Source organism: Euleptes europaea, chromosome 4, assembly GCF_029931775.1.
Source record: "Euleptes europaea isolate rEulEur1 chromosome 4, rEulEur1.hap1, whole genome shotgun sequence".
Taxonomy (NCBI): domain Eukaryota; kingdom Metazoa; phylum Chordata; class Lepidosauria; order Squamata; family Sphaerodactylidae; genus Euleptes; species Euleptes europaea.
Window position 1 is genome coordinate 11368905 of NC_079315.1, and position 23699 is coordinate 11392603.

The 23699-nt window shown below is 48.4% G+C and overlaps 1 protein-coding gene and 1 non-coding gene across 2 annotated transcripts; one reads left to right on the forward strand and one right to left on the reverse strand.

The window, feature by feature from the left end:
- Nucleotides 1-234: 234 nt before the first annotated feature.
- On the reverse strand, nucleotides 235-14449 carry COPS7A (COP9 signalosome subunit 7A). Its single transcript, XM_056847851.1, is given in 8 exon segments — nucleotides 235-274; nucleotides 424-575; nucleotides 2029-2134; nucleotides 6097-6299; nucleotides 6408-6496; nucleotides 8813-8830; nucleotides 8833-8887; nucleotides 14285-14449. Coding segments are annotated over 8 exon segments (825 nt in total). The 5' UTR covers nucleotides 14447-14449.
- An 8888-nt stretch (nucleotides 14450-23337) lies between these two features.
- Nucleotides 23338-23410, forward strand: TRNAA-AGC (transfer RNA alanine (anticodon AGC)). The gene has a single exon. It is a non-coding gene; the product is annotated as a tRNA-Ala (tRNA).
- The last annotated feature ends 289 nt before the right edge of the window (nucleotides 23411-23699 follow it).

The following is a 23699-nucleotide window of genomic DNA, read 5'->3' on the forward strand; positions in this document are numbered from 1 at the left end:
AGGGTGGGGGGATATGGTGGGAGAGGCGACAAAGAAAGGGGGGCAACGGCGCTGTCTGAAACAGAAGGGCCATGAAAAGGACGGTGGGAGCGACGGAAGGAGAGAACGTGGCAGGAAACGATGGGCGTGGGGGGCGGAGGGGGGCACACAGACGAAGACACAGCAGTCGGGAGAAGAAAGCCCCACACATGGGAGACCGTCAGCCGGCCCTCCCCGGCCACGCCGCTGTCCCGCTTAGTTTGATTTCGACCAGATTTTCGCGCTGCCTCGGAGCCTGCGGGAGAAGGAAAGGACCTCAGCGCTGGTGACCCCGATCCACCTCTGGCCCCGCCCAGGGGCTCCAGCCCGCTCTGGGGGGGGGGGCGAACCGTTTCTCACCGCCCTGAGGGAACTCCGAGGGGGTCAGCCTGGGTCCCGCCTCACCCTTTGCCCTTGGAAGTCTTTTTGCTCGCCTGCCGCTGGTTGGTGCCTGGGGCCGGCTCTCGGAGCTCGGAAAGGTGCTGCTCGGGATCCTGGGAGGTGGCGGCTGCAGCGGCCGCTGTCGTCACCTTAATGGTCTTCTTCAGGTTGGCAACCTGCTGGGGCAAAAAAGGTGGCGGTGGAGGTGAAGGAAACAAAGAAGAAGAGTTGGTTTTTATATGCCGACTTTCTCTACCACTTAAGGGAGAATCAGAACGGCTCACAATCACCTTCCCTCCCCCTCCCCACAACAGACGCCCCGTGAGGTAGTTGGGGCTGAGAGAGCTCTGAGAGAGCTGAGACTAGCCCAAGGACAACCAGCTGGCTTCATGTGTAGGAGTGGGGAAACCAACCCGGTTCACCAGATTAGCTTTCGCCACTCATGTGGAGGAGCGGGGAATCAAACCTGGTTCTCCAGATTAAAGTCCACCACTCAAGTGGAGAAGTGGAGAAACGAACCCAGTTCACCAGATTAAGAGTCCACCGCTCATGTGGAGGAGTGGGGAATCAAACCCGGTTCTTCAGATTAAAGTCTGCCGCTTGCGTGGAGAAGTGGGAAATCAAACCCAGTTCACCAAATTAAAGTCCGCCACTCATGTGAAGGAGGAATCAAACTCAATTCTCCACATTAGAGTCTGCTGCTCATGTGGAGGAGTGGGGAATTAAACCCAGTTCTCCAGATTAGAGTACACCGCTCAAGTGGAGAAGTGGGGAAATGAGCCCAGTTCACCAGATTAGAGTCCGCCGTTCATGTGGAGGAGAGGGGAATCAAACCCAGTTCCCCAGATCAGAGTCCACCGCTCCAAACCACCGCTCTTAAGCACTACACCATGCTGGCGAAGAGAACCACAAGCGACGGGCAAAAATATGTTGGGAGGCAAAGTCATCATATGACTGATCAAGGGAGGCACAGGAGATCCCACTAGGCCTCCCGGTGAGTAGGAAGACACTCCTTCACGGAGTTAGCAGAAGGGGTTCTTGCCCCAGTCCATCCAAGGGGGCATGTTTATCTCCCACCATTTCTCACAGTTGTGATCGCTGACAGGCACACTTACCTCTCCCCACTTCGGCAAAGCAATCTCTTAGACTTCTGCATGAGTCACTCTTCTAGCTCCCCTTCCCAGCCGGAAGGAAACCAGCCCAGAGCAGCGACTCATGCTGAGGTGCAGGAGGCTGCCTCAGAGTAAGACGGGCAGCTCTCCAGCGCCTCTGCATCCGGAAGAGCCGAAGGCCCTGGTTGGATCTGGGCCGGAATCACCCAACCCTAGGGAGAGGCTAACCGGACGATGGCCAAGCCAGAACAACATATCGAGCAGAGACGCAGCAGACACTATGGTAGGGTTAAGGCCTGGGAGGCAGTCTGGGTCTCCCCCTCCCCGTTGTGGCCAAAGGTGGAGGGGCACCCAGCCCTAGGGAGAGGATAACCGGACAAAGGCCAAGCCAGCACAACGTATCAGAGACGTGGCAGACACTACGGTCGGGTTAAGGCTCGGAAGGCAGTCTGGGTCTCCCCCTCCCCGTTGTGGCCGAAGGCGGAGGGGAAGGTCGGTGGCCGGCTGGCGCGCTCACCTCGCTCTCGATCTGCTGCTTCAGGCCCAGCTGCTGCTCCTTGTGCTGGTTCGCCCGGCTGACTTGCTCCTCGATGCTGGAGAGGACGACCTCGCAGCCCTGGCACCTGGAGGGACAGGAGAGAAAGGTGAGCAGAGAGGACGCTTAGGGCTGTTTAGCTTGGAAAGGAGGCAGCTAAGGGGAGAAATGATAGAGGTCTATAAAATCATGCATGGTTTGGAGAGAGTGGACAGGGAGAAGCTTTTCTCCCTGTCTCATAATGCCAGAACATGGGTTCATCTGCTGAAGCCGGAGGGTGAGAGATTCAAATCAGAGAAAAGGAAGTATTTCCTCACACAGCGCATAAACGGTGGAACTCCCTGCCCCAGGATGTGGTGATGTCTGCCAACGTGGAAGGCTTGAAGAGGGGAGTGGACATGTTAATGGAGGAGAGAGCTATCCATGGCTATTAGTCAGAATGGATACTAGTCATGATGCACGCCTATTCTCTCCAGGGTCAGAGGAGCATGCTGAATATATTAGGTGCACTGGAACACAGGCAGGATGGTACTGCTGCAGTCGCCTTGTTTGTGGGCTTCCCGGAGGCACCTGGTTGGCCACTGTATGAACAGGCTGCTGAACTTGATGGGCCTTGGTCTGATCCAGCAGGGCTTTTCTTATGTTCTTATGAGGACAGAGGCTCATAGAATCACAGAGCTGGAACGGGCCATACAGGCCGTCTAGTCCAACCCCCTGCTCAATGCAAGATCAGCCTAGAGCATCCCTGACAAGTGCTTGAAGACCGCCAGCAAGGGGGAGCTCACACCTCCCAAGGCATTCGATTCCACTGTCGAACAAATCTCACTGTAAAAATTTGTTTCATAATATCCAGCCGGTACCTTTCCTACCAGCAATTTAAAACCATTATTGCGAGTCCTTTTCTTTGCTGCCAACAGGGAGCCAGCGTGGTGTAGTGGTTAAGAGAGGCGGGTTTGGAGCAGTGGACTCTAATCTAGAGGACCAGGTTCGATCCCCCACTCCTCAAACATGAGCGGCAGAAGCTAATCTGGTGAACCAGGTTGATTTCCCCCACTCCTCCGCGTGAAGCCAGCTGGGTGACCTTGGGCCAGTCACAGCTCTCTTCGAGCTCTCTCCGCCCCACCTATCTCACAGGGAGTCTGTTGTGGGGAGGGGAAGGGAAGGTGACTGTAAGGTGGTTTGATTCTTCCTTAAGTGGTTGAGAAAGTCAGCATATAAAAACCAACTCTTCTTCTTCCCCTCTGCCCTCCTCTAAGCGACAGCCCTTCAAATACTTAAGGAGAGCAATCGTGTCCCCCTCAACCTCCTCTTCTCCAGACTAAACATTCCCTACTCCCTCAGCTTTTCCTCATAGGGCTTGGACTCCTAGGAGAGTGAAGCAGCGCATGCAACTCCTGAACAAAACACACCAGACACAAGAAGCTAGAGAGGCAGGGTGGGGGCAGGGTGGCTGGAAAAGCAGACAAAATGAGGGCATCGAAGCTGGAGTGACGGTAGCGATGCAAGTCGTCTGTTCTCAAAGGGGAGGAAGCGGGCGACGCGAAACTAAACCACCTGATGTCTCGCAGAGAGATCCAGGACGAAACGGGCAAGAAAGCGTAGGAAAAGGCGTTTGGCTACCCACAGGCCTATGGCTACGCCCCCACCCCCTCCGAATAGCACCGGATGCTGAATTCAGCTTCCTGAGAATGTCAGATTTCACTTGATCGGAGGGGGAAGCAATCAAGTTTCTAGTCCTCATGTTGCAAAGACAGGGCGAAATCTCAGAAGCCTCAAAGGTGGTGTGGGGGGTATTTGAAGAAGAATGAGGAGGGGCCATGGCTCAGCAGCAGAGCATCTGCCTGGCATGCAGAAGGTCCCAGGTTCAATCCCTGGCATCTCCAGTTAAAGGGACTAAGCAAGTAAGTGATATGAAAGACCTCGGCCTGAGACCCTGGAGAGCCATTGCTGGTCTGAGTAGACAATACTAACTTTGATGGACCGAGGGTCTGATTCAGTATAAGGCAGCTTCATGTGTTCAGTCATTTGAGGAGGGGCTGTGGCTCAGTGGTAGAGCATCTGCTTGGCATGCAGAAGGTTCCAGGTTCAATCCCCGGCATCTCCAGTTAAAGGGACCAGGCAAGTAGGTGATGTGAAGAAAGACCTCTGCCTGAGACCCTCGAGAGCCGCTGCTGGTCAGAATAGACAATACCGACTTTGATGGACCAAGGGTCTGATTCAGTATAAGGCAGTGTTATGTGTTCATAACATTTTCTCTCTGAATCTATATGGCAACTTTTAAATTTTTTATATGATGTTACCCGCTCTGAGCCCGGCTTCAGCCGGGGAGGACAGGTTATAAATTGCAAAAACAAAATAAATACATAAAAATAAACTTAACCAAAATGCGCGGCCCATATTATAACAATTTAGTGAGCTAGCAACTGAGCCAGCCATTTTTATCTACCCTCTGCTTGTCTCGCTGAACGATGAATCCGTGTATTCTTTATCCGCGCTGTCTTGCAGAATCAGCGTTAATGTGTCACTCCGACAAAAGAAATCTGTATTTCGTATACATCTACATTTATAAATTAAAAAAAAAGATTTCTAGAGGGTTTTTTGGGGGGGGGGTGGGCGTCAAGTCACATCTGACTTACGGCAACCCCATAGGGTTTTCAAGGCAAGAGACGTTCAAAGGTGGTTTGCCACGGCCTTCCTCTGTGTCATGCCCCCGGTATCCCTTGGAGGTCTCTCATCCAAATACTAGCAGGGCTGACCCTGCTTAGCTTCTGAGATCTGATGAGATCAGGCTAGCATGGGGCTATCCAGGTCATGTCTAGGAGATGCCTTTTGCAAGCAACACCATTCCTTACCTCTCTCTACAACTAGCAATAATGAAGAAGAGTTGGTTTTTGTATGCCGACTTTCTCTACCACTTAAGGGAGGATCAAACCGGCTTGCAATCACCTTCCCTTCCCCTCCCCACAATAGACACCCTTGTGAGGTAGGTGGGGCTGAGAGAGCTCTAAGAGAGCAGTGACTAGCCCAAGGTCACCAGCTGGCTTCATGTTGAGAAGAAGGTTTTTAAATGCCGACTTTCTTTACCACTTAAGGAAGAATCAAACCGGCTTACAATCTCCTTCCCTTCCTCTCCCCACAACAGACACCCTGCGAGGTAGGTGGGGCTGAGTTTGGAGAGAACTGTGACTAGCCCAAGGTCACTCAGCTGGCTTTATGTGGAGGAGTGGGGAAACTAACCCGGTTCACCAGATTAGCGTCCATGAGAACAAAATGGAGGAGAGGAGAAGGATGTAAGCTGACTTGGTCCCCATTGGGGGAGAATGGCGGGCTATAAATAAAGTCAGTAAATAAATAAAAATCAGTCAATCAACCACGTGCAAGCTGGTTGTTTTCCTTAGGGTGCAGTGTAGCGATTATAGCGTCAGGCTAACATCCGGATCAAAGCCCCACCTTGCCTTGGAAGCTCACTGGCCAACTGCAGGCCAGTGATGTCCACCCTCAGACTGATCTACCTTGCAGGGTTGTTGTGCAGACAGAAGAAGAAGAAGAAGAAGAGTTGGTTTTTACATTCTGACTTTCTCTACCACTTAAGGGAGACTCAAACCGGCTTACAATCTCCTTCCCTTCCCCTCCCCATAACAGACACCCTGTGAGGTAGGTGGGGCTGAGAGAGCTCTAAGAGAGCTGTGACTAGCCCAAGGTCACCAGCTGGCTTCATGTTGAGAAGAAGGTTTTTAAATGCCGACTTTCTCTACCAGTTAAAGAAGAATCAAACTGGCTTACAATCTCCTTCCCTTCCCCTCCGCACAACAGACACCCTGTGAGGCTGAGTTTGGAGAGAACGGTGACTAGCCCAAGGTCACCCAACTGGCTTCATGTGGAGGAGTGGGGAATCGAACGCAGTCCTCCAGGCCACACTCCACTGCTCCAAACCACCACTCTTAACCACTACACCCCGCTGGGAGGAGAGGGAGAGGAAATGGGCAGCGCAGAAACGAAGCCAATAAAACACTCCCGGGGGAAGGGGGGGTTTCAGCCAGCCCAGCTTACCAATCCTGAAGGGTGCGGGTAATGGCGCTGAGCTCCTCCCGGCGGATGTCCCGCCCAATGCTGTAGTCCACCTCCAGCCGCTGGTTCCGCTGGTCCAGGCTCCCGCGCAGCACGTCCGCGTACACGGCCTCGATCACCAGGTCCTCCAGCTGCCGCACGTTCTTCAGCTGCAGCTGCTCCAGCAGAACCGAATAGGGGATGCACTACAAGGGGGTGGGGGAACACAGGGCGGCATGAGCGGCGGCCCCTAGGAGAGCGAGGGCCCCCCCCCCCTGCAGGAAGGCCAAAGGGCCCGGGCCGGGGGAAGCTACCTTGAGCTTGGAAGCCAGCGTCACCACCGAGAGATGGCGGAGTTTGTTCTTCTGAGCCTCGGTTAAGGCGGGCAGATTCCCAGCCTCGGCTGAAAGAAAGACATTAAATCAAAAGAGTTTTCGTCTAGACATTAGGAGGAATTTTCTAACAGTTAGAGTGGTTCCTCAGTGGAACAGGCTTCCTCGGGAGGTGGTGAGCTCTCCTTCCCTGGAGGTTTTTAAGTGGAGACCATCTGTCAGCAATACTGATTCTATGACCTTAAACAGATCATGAGAAAGAGGGCATCTTCTGGGCATGGAGTAGGGGTCCTGGGTGTGTGTGTGTGTGTGGGGGAGAGGTAGTTGTGAATTTCCTGCATTGTGCAGGGGGATGGACTAGATGACCCTGGTGGTCCCTTCCAACTCTATGATCCTATGAAAGAGCTGCCATCACAGCCGGTTCACAGTCCCCCTCGAGCCCTCGCCACTAGCTGAGGTCAACGTTCGTTGTCTTTCTCCTTCTCCTGTAATACTAAAATTTGGGGGGGGGGGCAATGAAGCTGATTGGAAATGGATTCGGGATGAACTAAAGGACATGTTTCTCCACTCAGTGAGAAAATAAACGGTGGAATTGACCATAAGAGGATGTAAATGATGGCCACGGGCACTTGATGGCTTTAAAATGAGGTTAGACAGATTCAGGGAGGAGCGGGTCCCTCAGTAGCTACTAGCCATAGTGACTAAAGGAGCCTCCACAGTCAGAAGCAGTAAACCTCTGGATACCAGTGCCTGGAGGCAACATCACGGGAAGCCCTTAACCTCTGTGCTTGGTTTGTTGGCCCTCCACGGTAACTTATAAGAACATAAGGAAGGCCCTGCTGGATCAGACCAAGGCCCATCAAGTCCAGCAGTCTGTTCACACAGTGGCCCAACCAAGTGCCTCTAGGAAGCCCACAAGCAAGACAACTGCAGCAGCGTTATCCTGCCTGCGTTCCACAGCATCTAATACAGAAGAAGAGTTGGTTTTTACATGCCGACTTTCTCTACCACTTAAGGGAGACTCAAACCGGCTTACAATCGCCTTCCCTTCCCCTCCCTACAACAGACACCCTGTGAGGTGGGTGAGGCTGAGAGAGCTCTGAGAGAACTGTGACTAGCCCAAGGTTCACCCAGCTGGCTTTGTGTGTAGGAGTGGGGAAACAAATCCAGTTCACCAGATTAGCCTCCGCCACTCATGTGGAGGAGTGGGGAATCAAACCCAGTTGTCCAGATCAGAGTCCACCGCTCCAAACCACTGCTCTTAACCACTACACCACACTGGCTATCTTCTGTGACTGCTCCTCTGAGACTGGAGAGAATAGGTATGCATTGTGAACGTGTTGGCCACGGTGTGAAAAGATAAGACTTCTGGTCTGATTCCAGCAGGGTTCTTTACATTATGTTCAATTTTTCCAAATTTCTCACATCTTGCTCCTTTGTTTGGGTTGGCGTCAGACCCCACTCAACTGCCGAAGGTGTAGCTCCTCTCAAATATATGCAGTAGGACGGTACTCTTACCCAGCCAGTCCTCACTTTTGGGGGGGTCTAGATCCGGCAGACAAATAAGCCACCTCCCTGAGCCACAAACACATGGTGCTTTTGCTTTGGAGACTAGTTTTCCTGACCCTGATCTGATGACTGCTGCTTCAGAGCCCAGCCAAGAAGAGCTGTTTTTTTATATGCCAACTTTCTCTACCTTTTAAGGAGAATCAAAAGCGGCTTACAGCCTCCTTCCCTTCCTCTCCCCACAACAGATGCCTTGTGAGATAGGTGGGGCTGAGAGAGTTCAGAGAGAACTGTGACTGGCCCAAGGTCACCCAGCAGGCTTCATGTTGAGAAGGAGGTTTTTAAACGCCAACTTTCTCTACCACTTAAAGAAGAATCAAAGTGGCTTACAATCTCCTTCCCTTCCCCTCCCCACAACAGATACCCAATGAGGTAGGTGGGGCTGAGGAAGCTCTAAGAGAGCTGTGACTAGCCCAAGGTCACCAAGCAGGCATCATGTGCAGGAGTGGGGAAACCAACCTGGTTCGCCAGATTAGAGTCTGCTGCTCCTAACCACTAGACCACGCTGGGGAGTACCTTGCTGTAACCCACCACACTCCAAGATAGACTCCAGAAGCAGCAGAAAAAGGAGCTAAAAGGAGCAGCCAATGAGATTCAACATCATGGGATAGAAGAGATCCTAAGACTTCCTGGGACAATTGCCAGCGTTTGGACCTATCTCACAGCCCCGGGCCTATCCCACAGACTGACCTGAGGTGATTTTCCCCTCCAGTTCTTCAGGAGACATGGTGTATGTGGATTCAGCCCCTACCACTCCGCAGGCCCTCCTCCATTTCTTCCACATCACTATTCCCATTTCCCCAGGACAAGAAGAAACATACCCAGGTAATCCGAATACGTCCATACGCAAAGATGGTGAGCAGGCGGAAGACAGGAGAGAATTCGCTGTCGGCTAGCTGTGGAGAAAAGAAAGACACCAACATTCAGCAGGAAGGGGGGGGGGGAAACCAGAATCCTTATGTTACTACACAGGATTTTAAACAGCTTTGAGGGGCAGCAGAAACCCTATAAAGCCATGAAGGAGCTAGAAAAGAATCTGAAGTGTAAGGATGTGTCACTGGCCACCAAGACTAGATTAATTCATGCCATCATATTCCCTATTACTATGTATGGGTGTGAAAGCTGGACATTGAAAAAAGCTGACAGAAAGAAAGTAGATCCCTTTGAAATGTGGTGTTGGAGGAGAGGGTTACGGATTCCATGGACTGCCCAAAAAACAAATCAGTGGGTTTGAGATCAAATCAGGCCTGAACTGACCTTAGAAGCTAAAATGATTAAACTGAGGCTATTGTATTTTGGTCACATTATGAGATGACAAGAGTCGCTAGAAAAGACAATCATGCTAGGAAAAATTGAGGGCAGCAGGAAAAGAGGAAGACCCAACAAGAGAGGGATGGACTCAATAAAGGAAGCCACGGCCCTCAATTTGCAAGACCTGAGCAAGGCTGTCAGGGATAGGAAGTTTTGGAGGACATTGATTCATAGGGTCGCCATGAGTCGGAGGTGACTTGACGGCACTTAACACACAGGGACCCTATCCCCCTGGCTGTCAGCTTGGGTTCAGCTCTCACCAAGGTGGTCACAGCGTGTGTCTGGATTATCCCCCTTCAGACTGCAGGTGGAAACTTGCCAGGAAGAGGCTATTTTTTGACACTACTGGTGGAATGATACCAAAAGCCTTACGATTCTGGAGCAAAATTGCATCACAAATAGAAAAAAGACCGCTGGGCGTAAAATCCCATTAGACCTGGCCCTGATTCTGCTGGAAAAGTTTGATACTCAGTCGATCCCTAAAGTTGGAATGGAACTAATTTCTTTGCTTTTCCTCGCAGCTGAATTCCTAATTATTTCACACTGAGAAAATGAAAGCCACTGTGCGTGTGTGCTAAATGCCGTCAAGTCGCTTCCGACTCATGGCGACCCTACGAATCAACGTCCTCCAAAACGTCCTATCCTTAACAGCCTTGCTCAGGTCTTGCAAATTGAGGGCTGTGGCTTCCTTTATAGCAGGGGTGGGGAACCTTTTTTCCGCCATGGGCCATTTGGATATTTATAACATAATTCGCGGGCCATACAAAATTATCAGCTTAAAAATTAGCCGATCAAGCCTCAAGCAGGCAGCTGCCCCAGATGACACCCCCCTTGCACGCGGGCAAGCAGGCAGGCATCCAACCGGTGGTGCACTCTCCCACCTGGTTGCCATCCAGCCACACGCTGGAGTTGCTCCTGCTCCGCATAGTCGGGGCCAGATTCTACAGCCGGCTCCTGCTACCTCTGCCTGCAGGGGTGAAATGAGGACACACTGGCTAAGAACTCCCCCCCACCCTCGCATTCTGGCCTTGCCCCCTTTAACCCCTCTATTGTCGCCACTTCCACCCCCAGCCCTCTTGTAGTACAGAGGGAATACGTTTCTCCATGGCCTGGGTGGGAAAGGGCTACACAGTTTCTTGGGAGGTCCCAGCAGCTCCATAGCTAACAACTCTTCTGCAAGAAGGAAAAAAGGTTTCTTTTCTCAGCAAAACAAGCTCACATCCGCCTTGAGTAGAGGCTATTCCTGTCCGTGGAAGGGGGCGGATCACGAGTCTAAGATCCTTCTGAGCTAGAAATTTGCCAGGACCCACAAAGGGCCAGACCAAATGATTTCAAGGGCCTTAAACAGCGCCCAGGCCTGACGTTCCCCACCCCTGCTTTATAGTCAATCCATCTCTTGTTGGGTCTTCCTCTTTTCATGCTGTCTTCAACTTTTCCAAGCATGATTTTCTTTTCCAATGTCTCTTGTCTTCTCATAATGTGACCAAGTAAGACAGCCTCAGTTTAGTCGTTTTAGCTTCTAGGGTCAGTTCAGGCTTGATTTGATCTAGAACCCACTGCTTTGTTTTTTTGGCAGTCAACGGTATACATAACACTCTCGTCCAACACCACACTTCAGAGGAATCTACTTTCTTCCTATCAGCTTTCTTCCTTGTCCAGCTTTCACACCCATACAATGTAACAGGGAATATGATGGAATGAATTAACCTGATCTTGGTGGCCAGGGACACATCCTTACACTGAAGAATCTTTTCTAGCTCCTTCATGGCTGCCCTTCCCAGTCTGTCTCCTTCTGATTTCTTGGCTGCAGTCTCCCTTTCGGTTGATGATGGAGCCCAGGAATAGAAAGTCTTCAACAATTTCAGTTTCCTCATTGTCAACCTTAAAGTTGAGTAATTCTGCTGTAGGCATTACATGTTCAGCTGCTTTGGCCACTGTACCTACCATCAAAAAATGGTCTAGAGAAGTCTGGGAGCTTCTGATACTGGATAAAATATCTTTGCAACTCAAAATAGCCGACAGCACAACACATTCAACACATTTTATGGAAAGTCACTGTTTCTAGAATTTACAGAAAACTCTACCTTGCAAATTTATAAACATCCGTTGAAATTACTACTTCTCTCAAATTAGATACTTTTTATTCAATTACTGTCCTGAGGCTAAGATACAGAGCCATTGAAGCAACATGATTTTTCACTCCTCTGTCTCTTGTTGGCATATCATTTTATGTTTCATGTTCTGAGCCTTGCATTTAAAATTTTACACCTTCAATTTAAACACAACACTCTATTTTCTCAGACCACTGCTCAGCAACCGTAGCACTGCAGTTCTATTTATTTCTTGTTGTGACAAAAAAAATCCAATAATGCAAAAAAATAAAAGTTAGAAGATCTTTGTGTAGAGAAAACTGGATTTCAGGCGGAAGTTGCTGGATTCTTGACATGCTTTAGCACAGAAGCCCTCTGATACTATCAGATCTTTCTGCAGTCTTTTGACATGACTATCAAATTATTTAGAGATTAACATCTAGAGCAGTGGTTCCCAAAATGGGCAGTACCACCCCCTGGGGGGAGGGCGGGATTACCTAGGGGGGCCCTAAGAGGAAAGGGGGCAGCAAGGGGGCGCTAGAGGTGGGCCCCTTCAACTGTGTTGTTCACTATTTTACAGTTTCAGTCGCCTTTACTGGCATGATAATAAAAATAGTAGTAACAGAAATGCATAAATCTCCATACTCACAATTCAACAACGTAACTGAAACTTAACCATCAGTTTACAACTCATCAGCGTTAAAGGCTGTAATAATACGTTCTCACGAGCGACAAGTAAAAAAAAACAAGACTTAATGTCCAGCACAGCTGTTGCCGGCACCCATTTATTTACAATAGATCAAGCTATACCACCATGCTGGCAAATTTAGTGGAAACTATCAGAATTTTTTTTACAGACTTTGAAGAGCTGGTACCGCTGGATCAAGTTCATCAGTTTTGTTGAATCAATTTCAACTAAAAAGTTTTAATTCGATTTTGAATAGATGTGCAAGTAATTGTTACTGTTTTGAAATTTTACGGTTATTATCTTCTATAGTGAGTCATGCAAACCCGTTTTGAATAAAGCTTTTAACAGGATAGGGTAGGGGGCGCTGGGGTTGAGTTTGTAGAACCAAGGGGGCGGTGGCCCGAAAAGTTTGGGAACCACTGATCTAAGATAAAGGTCCCCTGTGCAAGCACCGGGTCATTCCTGACCCATGGGGTGACGTCACATCCCAACGTTTACTAGGCAGACTGTGTTATTGGGTGGTTTGCCAGTGCCTTCCCCAGTCATCTTTCCTTTACCCCCAGCAAGCTGGGTATTCATTTTACCGACTTCGGAAGGATGGAAGGCTGAGTCAACCTTGAGCCCGCTACCTGAAACCGACTTCCGTTGAGACCACTGATCTAGAGTAACCTAAATAGCCCCGACTAGTTACTCAGAAACAGCCTTAATAAGTTCTCTAGGGCAGAGAACCCGAAAATAGTAGACTAGACCAGGGGTGTCAGACTCAATTGTTTCGATGGCCAGATATGACGTAAATTTCACTTGGTCGGGCCGGGCCAGGGTCGCTATACAGAGGAAGGCACTGGAAAACCACCTCTGTTAGTCTCTTGCCTTGAAAACCCCATAAGGGGTCGCCATAAGTCGGCTGCGACTTGACGGCACTTTACACACACACATGGGAATAAATGAGCTTGTTATGTCTGTCTTTTTTGGAAATTTTTCAATAAAAATATTAACATTGGTACATTTATTCATATGTGGTGGGACTGTCCAATCATACAAAAAATTTCAAAAGAAATGTTTAAGGAAATTGAGGCGATTACCAAAGAAAAAATAGAACTCACAGTGCAGATTGCTCTTCTGAATCTATTTTTGAAAGAAAATGGGAATTGTATACAGAAAACATTAGTAAGTTTTTTTATTGTAGCAGCGAGGTTGGCAATTGCTGCAAACTGGAAACAGCAGAAAATATTACGTTGGACAGGTGGCGACAGAAAACAAAAATGTTTATGATTTTGGAAAAAATTACTTCTAATATCAGAGTAATTCAAGGTTGTACGGTGAAGGAAGAATTTAGTAAGGTGTGGGGTAATTTGTTACTTTATTTCGGGAAAACCGCTGACTGTAATATAAGTAATTTAATTAGGTAAACCAATATTTTGTGTTTCAATGAGCAGAGAATTTAATGGAATGTTGTGATGCCCCCCATTGGGGTTAACAAATGAAGTTCATGCATGGCTTCTTCTTCGGTCTATGTAGTTTTGTTATCATGTTTTTTCCCCCCTTCAGTCTATGTCAATCTATGTATTGTTTTTCATGTTTATTTGGGAAAAACTTAAAAAAAGGAACCCCTGGAAGACTGATTATACTGTATGTATGGGAATGAATGAGCTTGTTATGTCTGTCTTTTTTGGGAAATTTTCAATAATAATAAAAATAAGAGTTGGTTTTTATATGTCGACTTTCTCTGCCACTTAAGGGAGAATCAAACCGGCTTACAATCACCTTCCCTTACCCTCCCCACAACAGACACCCTGTGAGGTAGGTGGGACTGAGAGAGTGTGACTAGCCCAAGGTCACCCAGCTGGCTTCGTGTGTAGGAGTGGGGAAACAAATCCAGTTCACCAGATTAGCCTCCGCCGCTCATGTGGAGGAGCGGGGAATCAAACCCGGATGTCCAGATCAGACTCCACCGTCCAAACCACCGTTCTTAACCACTACGCCACTCTGGCTCTCAATAATAACAATTTTTAATAACAATATTAAACATAAAAAAGATACACAATGCATTTTGACATGGATGACCCTTAACCCCCCCCCCCCCATTTTTTGCCAGCATATCAACATCTTCACAGGTGGATTTGTGTTTTCTTCCCAGTTCTCAGGCTCCCAAAGATCACCCTCCCCTGCTCCAGGCCTCCATCCCCCCTAGCCTCTGGACTCACCTCGCGAACATTGGGCATATCCAGGAGCTCCCCAAAGACGTAGATGCCGGGGGCTTCCAACACTTGGTGGATGAGGTTGGCCAGGGCAGCCCCACGGGCGGATTTGGCCAGCAGCAGGAACTGTTCCTGGTTTTGCCCGGTCACCTTCACCTCGGCTGCCATGGCGCCTCTGGGCCGGGCCGCTCCAGGGCCCGGATGCGGCCCCCAGAACCTACAGAAAGGAGGAAGCAAGCACATTGGAATAATGGCTCATTCACTAGAGGCAATGGTGTCCTTGTGAATGCATGAACACATGAAGCTGCCTTCTACTGAATCAGACCCTTAGTCCATCAAAGTCAGTCTTGTCTACTCAGACCAGCAGCAGCTCTCCAAAGTCTCAGCTCTCCAGGGTCTTTCACATCACCTACTTGCCTAGTCCCTTTAACTGGCAATGCCGGGGATTGAACCTGGGACCTTCTTCATACCAAGCAGATGCAAGACCACTGAGCCACGGCCCTTCCGCTACAGGCACACTGCTGCCATTTTAAGGTGACATAAGTGCCAAAATGGCTGCACCTCTTCCCACCCCCCCACACGGCTGATTCAGATCACATCAACCTGCCTTATACGAAGTCAGCCCATCCAAGTCAGTTCCGTCCACCCTGACTGGTGAGCGATGCAAGAACAAGGAGGAAGCGCTCATGAGCAGATGCAGAGTGTATTTCCGCCTCACCCGCTGAGGTCAGTTAAAGAGTGGAACACATGAAACTGTGGTATGCCGAGTCAGACCATTGGTCTCTCAAGCCAGCGTGGCGAGAGCCGGCATGGCGTAGTGGTCAAGAGCAGTGGTGTGGAGCGGTGGAGTCTGATCTGGAGAACCGGGTTTGATTCCCCACTCCTCCACATGAGCGGTGGACGCTAACCTGGTGAGCCGGGTTGGTTTCCCCACTCCTACACACAAAGCCAGCTGGGTGACCTTGGGCTAGTCACAGCTCTGTTAGAGCTCTTTCAGCCCCACCTACCTCACAGGGTGTCTTTTGTGGGGAGGGGAAGGTGACTGTAAGCCGGTTTGATTCTTCCTTAAGTGATAAAGAAAGTCAGCATATAAAAACCAACTCTTCTTCTCAAGATCAGGATTGCTTCCTCTGACTGGCAGCGGCTCTCCAGGCTGCAGTCTTTCACACCATCTACTGCATGTCCCTTTTACCTGGAGGCACCAGGGATGGAACCTCCCACCTACAATGCAAATGCCCTACGCCTGAGATACCCTAAATCGAGTTAAAAAAACAAAACAGATCCACACCTGCACTTCTGAACTAAGCCAACTGAACAATAAATGTCATGAGTCTTTTAAGGCACCACTGGACTGCAGAATTACTTCATGGCACAATATACTCATTCTCCATACTCTTTTTTAAAGTAAATATTTATTGCGGTCCTAGACCAGAATGCTGTTATATACACAGAATTAAAACTGTAACAAAGGTTATAAATATATCTTCAGTCACTCCATCTGATTGATAATCATTCATTGCCACTAAAATATAGAATCACAGAATTGGAAGGGACCTCCAGGATCATCCAGTCCAACCCCCTGCACAACGCAGGAAATCAACAACCACCCTCCCCCCACATCCCCAGTGACCTCCACTACATGCCCAGAAGATGACCAAGATGAGTTCCCTCTCATCATCTGCCCAAGGTTACAGAAGAAGAGTTGGTTTTCATATGCCGACTTTCTCTACCACTTAAAGGAGAATCAAACCGGCTTACAATCACTTTCCCCTCCCCACAACAGACACCCTGTGAGGTAGGTCTGGCTGAGAGAGCTCTAAGAGAACTATTACTAGCCCAAGGTCACCCAGCAGGCTTCATGTGTAGGAGCTGGGAAACCAACCCAGTTCACCAGATTAGCCTCCGCCGCTCATGTGGAGGAGTGGGGGATCAAACCCGGTTCTCCAGATCAGAGTCCATCTGATACTAAAAACAAATGAAAATGAGTAAAAGAAGATATATAATGATAACTGCTTATGATCCTTCCTGAACCAGCTTAGACCATGATTTACAGATCTCCAAAACCAGCCAGCCAAATTTTGCCACCTTAAAAGTCACCTCCTGATTCTTATCTGGCAATAGTATAAAGGTAAGACATCCTATTCTTCACTGGCACTCTCCATAAGCAGAGGCTAGATGGCCATCTGTCAGCAACCTTAGGCAGAGGATGAGAGGGAGGGCACCTTGGCTATCTTCTGGGCATGGAGTAGGGGTCACTGGGTGTGTGTGGGGGGGAGGCGGTTGTGAATTCCCTGCACTGTGCAGGGGGTTGGACTAGATGACCCTGGTGGCTCCTTTCCAACTCTATGATTCCACTCTTCCCTCCTGGCTCCCCCTTCATTCTTCCCCACCTGCGTTCCAGGTCCCGGGTACCCGTGATAAGAACACGGGCCCCTCTGTTGTGTGAACGAGGCCCGGCTCTGGGATCAGGAAAGGGGGTGGGTGGGGTGAGGGGCTCCTAGGCAGAGAGACAGTGGGGCTGGGTCCCCCCCTCCCCAAGGGATCTCAGGACCCCTTTCCAAAGGGGGGGGGAGTTCCCACTCCAGAGGGGCGGGGGTCTCCCAATTAGGCCTCTCCCCCCCACACTGCAAACATGGGGAGGGGAGGCCAGGGGTGGAATGAGGGGCTCCCAGACAGAGAGCCAGTGGGGCTCCCCAAGGGATCTCAGGACCCCCTCCCAAAGGGGGGGAGTTCCCACTCCAGAGGGGCGGGGGTCTCCCAATTAGCCCCTCCCCTGCAAACATGGGGTGGGGTCGCCAGGCCCACCCCCTCGGCCTCCCCCTTACCGGAGGGCCTCCGTCCCTGCGGAGAGCCGGGGCAGACCGGCAGTCCCTTGCCCGCAGAGGGACCACTTCCGGGTTGGTGGCGTCACAAGCTGCCCTCCAGGCCACGCCTCCCTGCCCTCTCATTGGCCGGCTCTTCCCCAATGGGGGGGAGCGGCGCCGAGACGCCAGATGTTGGCAGCTGGGCGCACCTGCCACGCGGTCTCTGTTTTCCTAGGGCAGTGGTTCCCAACCTTTTTTTGACCAGGGACCACTAGGACTTTTTTGTTCGGTGCAGGGACCCCGAGGTTCAAAATAAAAATTCCGGGAATTTGAAAATAAACTTTAATCATAACTGTTAGTTAAACATTAAACTTAGAATTATATTTGAATATATATATTTTATAATAGAGAACTTTTAATTGAAAATATTAATTTATTATGGGTTTATAACTTTGTTTCACGGACCTTAATTTAGTTCTCGCGGACCCCTGGGGGTCCATGGACCCCTGGTTGGGAACCAGTGTCCTAGGGGTTGGGTTTTTTCCCCCTCAGAAGAGGGGGAAAGAAAAAAAACCCTAGGAAAACAGAGACCGCGTGGCGGTCAATAGATTATATTTATGTATAAGCTAAACAAGCTATAGTTTAGGGGCCCCACCCTTTGTCTCCTGGCAGCCAATATTTTTAGACCCAGTCCGCCACTGATTATTTACACTTCAATCCCGCGCTCCCTCTGCATGGGAGGGCTGAAGCGACTCACAAAATAAATATATAACACAATATAATATAAAACCGTTAAAAAAACCCACAACTATAAGTAGACTTAACTACATCTAAACCACATATGGCCCTTAATAAAACAACAAATAGCCACCCACCAACCCGGGATTAAATCTCAGAATAAAACAAACAAATAGCCTCCCTCCCTGCTACTTCGATTGGGAGGCGTCGCTAGGGTTGCCAACCTCCAGGTGAGGGCACACACAAATTAGCACGCTGTAAGTTAGTTAGCAAACAAAGAAACAGCTTCAAACTGCAAAACAATACAAGTTTGTTGGTTCTTGTAGGTTATCCGGGCTGTGTAACCGTGGTCTTGGTATTTTCTTTCCTGACGTTTCGCCAGCAGCTGTGGCAGGCATGTTCAGAGGAGTAACACTGAAGGACAGTGTCTCTCAGTGTCAAGTGTGTAGGAAGAGTAATATATAGTCAGAAAGGGGTTGGGTTGAGCTGAATCATTGTCCTGCAAAAAGTATCAAAGGTAATGTGCTAACCATTGTCCTGTAAGTATCAAGATAATGGGCTAATGAGGGTGTGGTATGTTAAAATGGAACCATTGTATCCTGAAGTGATCTGTTAATGTGTGAAATCCAAAGCTAATCTGCATGGCTATTGTTGACTGTAGCCTTTGTTAGTCTGGAGGTTTTTCAGGGCAGGAAGCCAAGCCTTGTTCATTCTTAAACTCTCTTCTTTTCTATTAAAGTTGTGCTGATGTTTATGAATTTCAATGGCTTCTCTGTATTAAACAACAAATAATCATGCACCATACATATGGTACAACAAACATGGACAATGTCCAGCCAAGTAAATTCTATATACAATTGAAGCCACCGCAGGGAATATTTACAGTCCTGGGCTTGAGAGCATCTTTTCTCTTCTTTGAAAGAAAATATTCCCTGCGGTAGCTTCAATTGTATATAGAATTTACTTGGCTGGACATTGTTTGTTGTACCATATGTATGGTGCATGATTATTTGTTGTTTAATACAAACTTGTATTGTTTTGCAGTTTGAAGCTGTTTCTTTGTTTGCTAACCTCCAGGTGAGGGCTGGAGATCTCTCGCTATTACAACTGATCTCCAGGAGATAGAAATTAGTTGCCCTGGAGAAAATGGCCACTTTGGCAATTGGACTCTATGGAATTGAAGTCCCTCCCCTCCACAAACCCCGCCCTTCTCAGGCTCCGCTCCAAAAACCTCCCGCCGGTGGCGAAGAGGGACCTGGCAACCCTAGGCGGCACTGCATTGCATCTAGTAGGCTCCCCAGTCAGCAAAACATTATGCTGGATTTTTAGTTTTTTAAGCTTCTACGGTAAGTTTAGGGTTGCCAAAAGGGTTGCCAACCTCCTGGTACTAGCTGGAGATCTCCTGCTATTATAACTGATCTCCAGATGATAGAGATCAGTTCCCCTGGGAAAAAATGGCCACTTTGGCAATTGGACACTATGGCATTGAAGTCCCTCCCCTCCCCAAACCCCGCCCTCCTCAGGCTCCACCCCAAAAACCTCCCACCGGTGGCGAAGAGGGACCTGGCAAGCCTAGTTGCCAACCTCCAGGTAGTGGCTGGAGATCTCCCACTATTACTACTGATCTCCAGGTGATAGAGATCAGTTCATCTGGAGAAAATGGTTGCATTGGAGTGCACATGTTCATGGAGGAGAGGGCTATCCATGGCTTTTAGTAAAAATGGATACTAGTCATGATGCATACCTATTCTCTCCAGGATCAGAGGAGCAGGCCTATTATGTTAGGTGCTGTGGAACACAGGCAGGATAATGCTGCTGCAGTCGTCTTGTTCGTGATTTCTTGGCTTCTGATTTCTTGGCTGCGGTCTCCCTTTTGGTTGATGATGGAGCCAAAGAATAGAAAGTTTTGAACAATTTCAATTTCCTCATTCCTTATTTGGTGCCTGCTAAAACAATTAAGAAATGCAAACAAGTCCAAAGCACTTTAATTTGAAATGTTGAGGTCAAATGCTACATTCATCACGTATATTTTGAGAGACAACATTGGAGGAAATGTTCACAAACAAATAAGAAGGAAAATGTGTGTTCTCCTGCTTCACGTTTGTTTGTTTATCATCTAAAATATTTGTATTATGCCTTCTCTAATCTCAAGGTAGTTTACATAAAAATGCATTATAAAAATAAACATAAAACCACCACACTATCCTGCTTTGCAACGAACTCTCTGAAATTTCACAGCAAAGAAATAGTCCAAGAGAGTCCCTCATCAGATCAACCTTCAAAGCCACTTAAAATTGGTGCATCTGTCACTTAAAGAGGTAGCACCTTCATAAATTTGTCATCTATAATGGCACATACACTGAACATGAGTCAGCAGTGTGACGCTGTAGCTAAAAAGGCAAATGCAGTCTTGGGATGCACCAACAGAAGTATAGTGTCCAGATTACTCTGCTCTGGTTAGACCTCACCTAAAGTATTGTGTTCAGTTTTGGGCACCACAATTTCAGAAAGATGTATACAAGCTGGAACGTGTCTAGAGGAGGGCAACAAAGATGGTGAGGGCGAGTCCTATGAGGAAAGGTTGAAGGAGGTGGGTATGTTTAGCCTGGAAAGGAGAAGACTGAGAGAGGAAATGATAACCATCTTCAAGTACTTGAAGGGCTGTAGAGGATGGTGCTCAGTTGTTTTCTGTTGCCCCAGAAGGTCGGACCAGAACCAACGGGTTGAAATCAAATCAAAAAAGTTTCCCTCTAGACATTAGGAAGAGTTTTCTAACAGAGCGGTTCCTCAGTGGAACAGGCTTCCTTGGGAGGTGGTAAATGCTCCTTCCCTGGAGGTTTTTAAGAAGAGGTTAGATGGCCATCTGTCAGCAATGCTGATTCTATGACCTTAAGAGGGAGGGCATCTTGGCCATCTTCTGGGCACGGAGTAGGGGTCACTGGGGGCATGGGGGGAGGTAGTTGTGAATTTCCTGCATTGTGCAGGGGGTTGGACTAGATGACCCTGGTGGTCCCTTCCAACTCTATGATTCTATGATTCTATATGAGCATTTGTTCACATTCTCCCAGGCCAGGGGTCCCCAACCTTGTTGAGCCTGCAGGCACATTTGGAATTCTGACACAGCATAGTAGGCGCAACTACAAAATGGCTGCCACAAAATGGCTGCCACAGGAGGCGGAGCCAGCCACAAAACGATAGCCACAACTTCAGCCTTCTCTGAGGCCTGTTCCTTGGCCCAGGGGCTCCTCCGCCTTGCCCTACTGGGCCCGGTAACACGTCAGGGGTCTCTGAGCCCCATGCACACCCCTTCCCTCTTGAGACGTTCAGGTCTTTCTCATAAGATAAGTCAGGGGTCCTCAACCTTTTTCAGCGTATTTCGAATTCTGACAGGTAGGGTTGCCAACTGCCAGGTAGTATAGAGAAGACAAAAAACAGCACCAATTTCCAATGCAATTAAATATATTAAGTGCAAAAAGGTGTACAGTGAAAACACATACAACAAACAACATACACAAAATACAAAGGATCAAAAAGATAAGGTAAGTACTAAATGCTGTTGCTTATCAATGACTTGACAATTTCTTTTACAGGGTTCAAACTTCCAGGGAAGTGCAATTGTCCAAACGTTTTGAGGACATATGAAAAACTAGAACAGCTGGAAAAGATGAAAATGGACGTGTTGTCTAGATCATTATTCACGTTTCGCCAAGGCTTCATCAGCTGATCAATTTCTATGTACAATAAAGATTATTATTATAATACAAAAACATTAAAATTGCATTTTATTATCATAAATGCATGCCATTATAAAAATGCCAGGCAGGAGCAGGAGATCTAATTCAACTGATCTCCAGCCGATAGAGATCAGATCACCTGGAGATAAATGGCCGCTTTGGCAATTGGACTCTATGGCATTAAAAAAAAACCCTCCCCAAACCCCGCCTTCCTCAGGCTTCGCCCCAAAAATCCCCCGCCGGTGGCAAAGAGGGACCTGGTAACCCTACTGACAGGACATGGAGGTCGCAGCCACAAAATGGCTGCCACAGAATGGCTGCCGCAGGAAGCCGCGCCAGCCACAAAACGATTGCCACCGCTTAACCTCAGGAACACAGCGCAGTTCCTTGTGCTGCGGTGGCGGCAGCTGCCACAGCAAACATTAAAAAAACACCACCCTCTGCACCTCCAATCAAATCTCCAATAGTCAAGTCAAGTTTATTGATACGGCCTATTTGACCAGCCGGAAGTTAGTTTATCATATTGTCCAACTTGGATAAAACTGTAAAAACGGTTACAAATTACAAAAACTGATTTTAAAAAATCTGGTCTTTATAAGATATACAAAATTAGTGCACGACACAAAAGTGGCTTGCCAATTTAAGATTACTAAAAATATAAAATTATAAAAGAGTTTTAACAGTTTTTTTCCGCACCCTATTTTTGCGTATTTTAATTGCAATGGCCCAGAATTTGGCAGTGGGGAGCGAAAGTGGGGAGCGAAAGATGAGGAATCTCCCCCATCAGAAGCTTCTGACTTATCTGGGACTCCACTGATCAGGGGATCAATAAGTCTGATACGAGCCCCATGATAAAACGGACAGCTGAGCAATACATGTTCGCTGGTTTCTATGCCACCTGTCCTAAAAGGGCACAGCCTTTCAGATCTTGCGATCTTATATTTTCCATCTAAAACTGCTGATGGCAGGGCTTGGCATCGGGCTAAAGTGTAGGCCTCCCTATAGCTAATGATCTCCAAGTGGGAGAGATAAGCCCCAGGTGTAACTAGGTGTCTGGATTTTTCTGGTGACAAAAAGAAAGGAGATTTTCCCGGGTCTGCTTGACATTCAATATCTTCTACCCTTTGCTTTAGGAAGCTTACTGCTTGGTCTTTACCCATGGCTAATAGTCAATCGCCCTGACCTGGATGGCCCAGGCTAGCCTGATCTCGTCAGCTCTCAGAAGCTAAGCAGGGTCAGCCCTGGTTAGTATTTGGATGGGGGACCGCCAAGGAAGTCCAGGGTTGCTGTGCAGAGGAAGGCACTGGCAAACCACCTCTGTTAGTCTCTTGCCTTGAAAACCCCATGAGGGGTCGCCATAAGTCGGGTGCGACTCGATGGCACTTTACACACACACAATAGTCAATCAGACGCCTTGCTGGGCAAAAGCCCTACCTGGCCCCACCTGTGCTGGCCCCAAATGCTAGACCAAAGAATCTCAGCAGATACGGATGAGGCTTATGCTAAGCAAGAACACTCCATGCTCAAGGGTCTTAGTGAGGGATAATCTCCCAGTGAATTGTGACTGATGAATCAGATATGTCAGCCTCCTTCGTGGCATTCAGAATGTGCTTCCCGAGGCAGCTGTCTTATACACTGCACAGGAAAGCACCTTTGGCGCTCAAGATGGGTGTAGGAATGTGTGCGTGCGCATACGCACATGCAGTCAATGTACATGTGGCATAAAGCAGCAAGGGTACACGCCATTACATGGTGACTCTTAATCATTCACCGTCATTGGGGAGGGGGCCATGGCTTAGTGGTAGAGCATCTGCTTAGCAAGCAGAAGGTCCCAGGTTCAATACCTGGCGTCTCCAGTTTAAAGGATGAGGTAGAACAGGGGTGTCAAACTCATTTGTTACGAGGGCCAAATATGACATAAATGTCACTTGGTCGTGCTGGGCCAAGTGTATCATAAAATTTAAAGCTAGGTACCAGAGATAAAACTTTATAGAAGACATAGGCAAAATCAATTAATGATATTATGTTTTACTTTATTTTTTTACTTAAAATACAAACACGCTTAAAAGTTTGTCTTCAGCACTCATAGGAGATGATCAGTCAAGTGAGTTATCTCCCTGTCTCTCAGGTGGTAGGTGTCCTTCT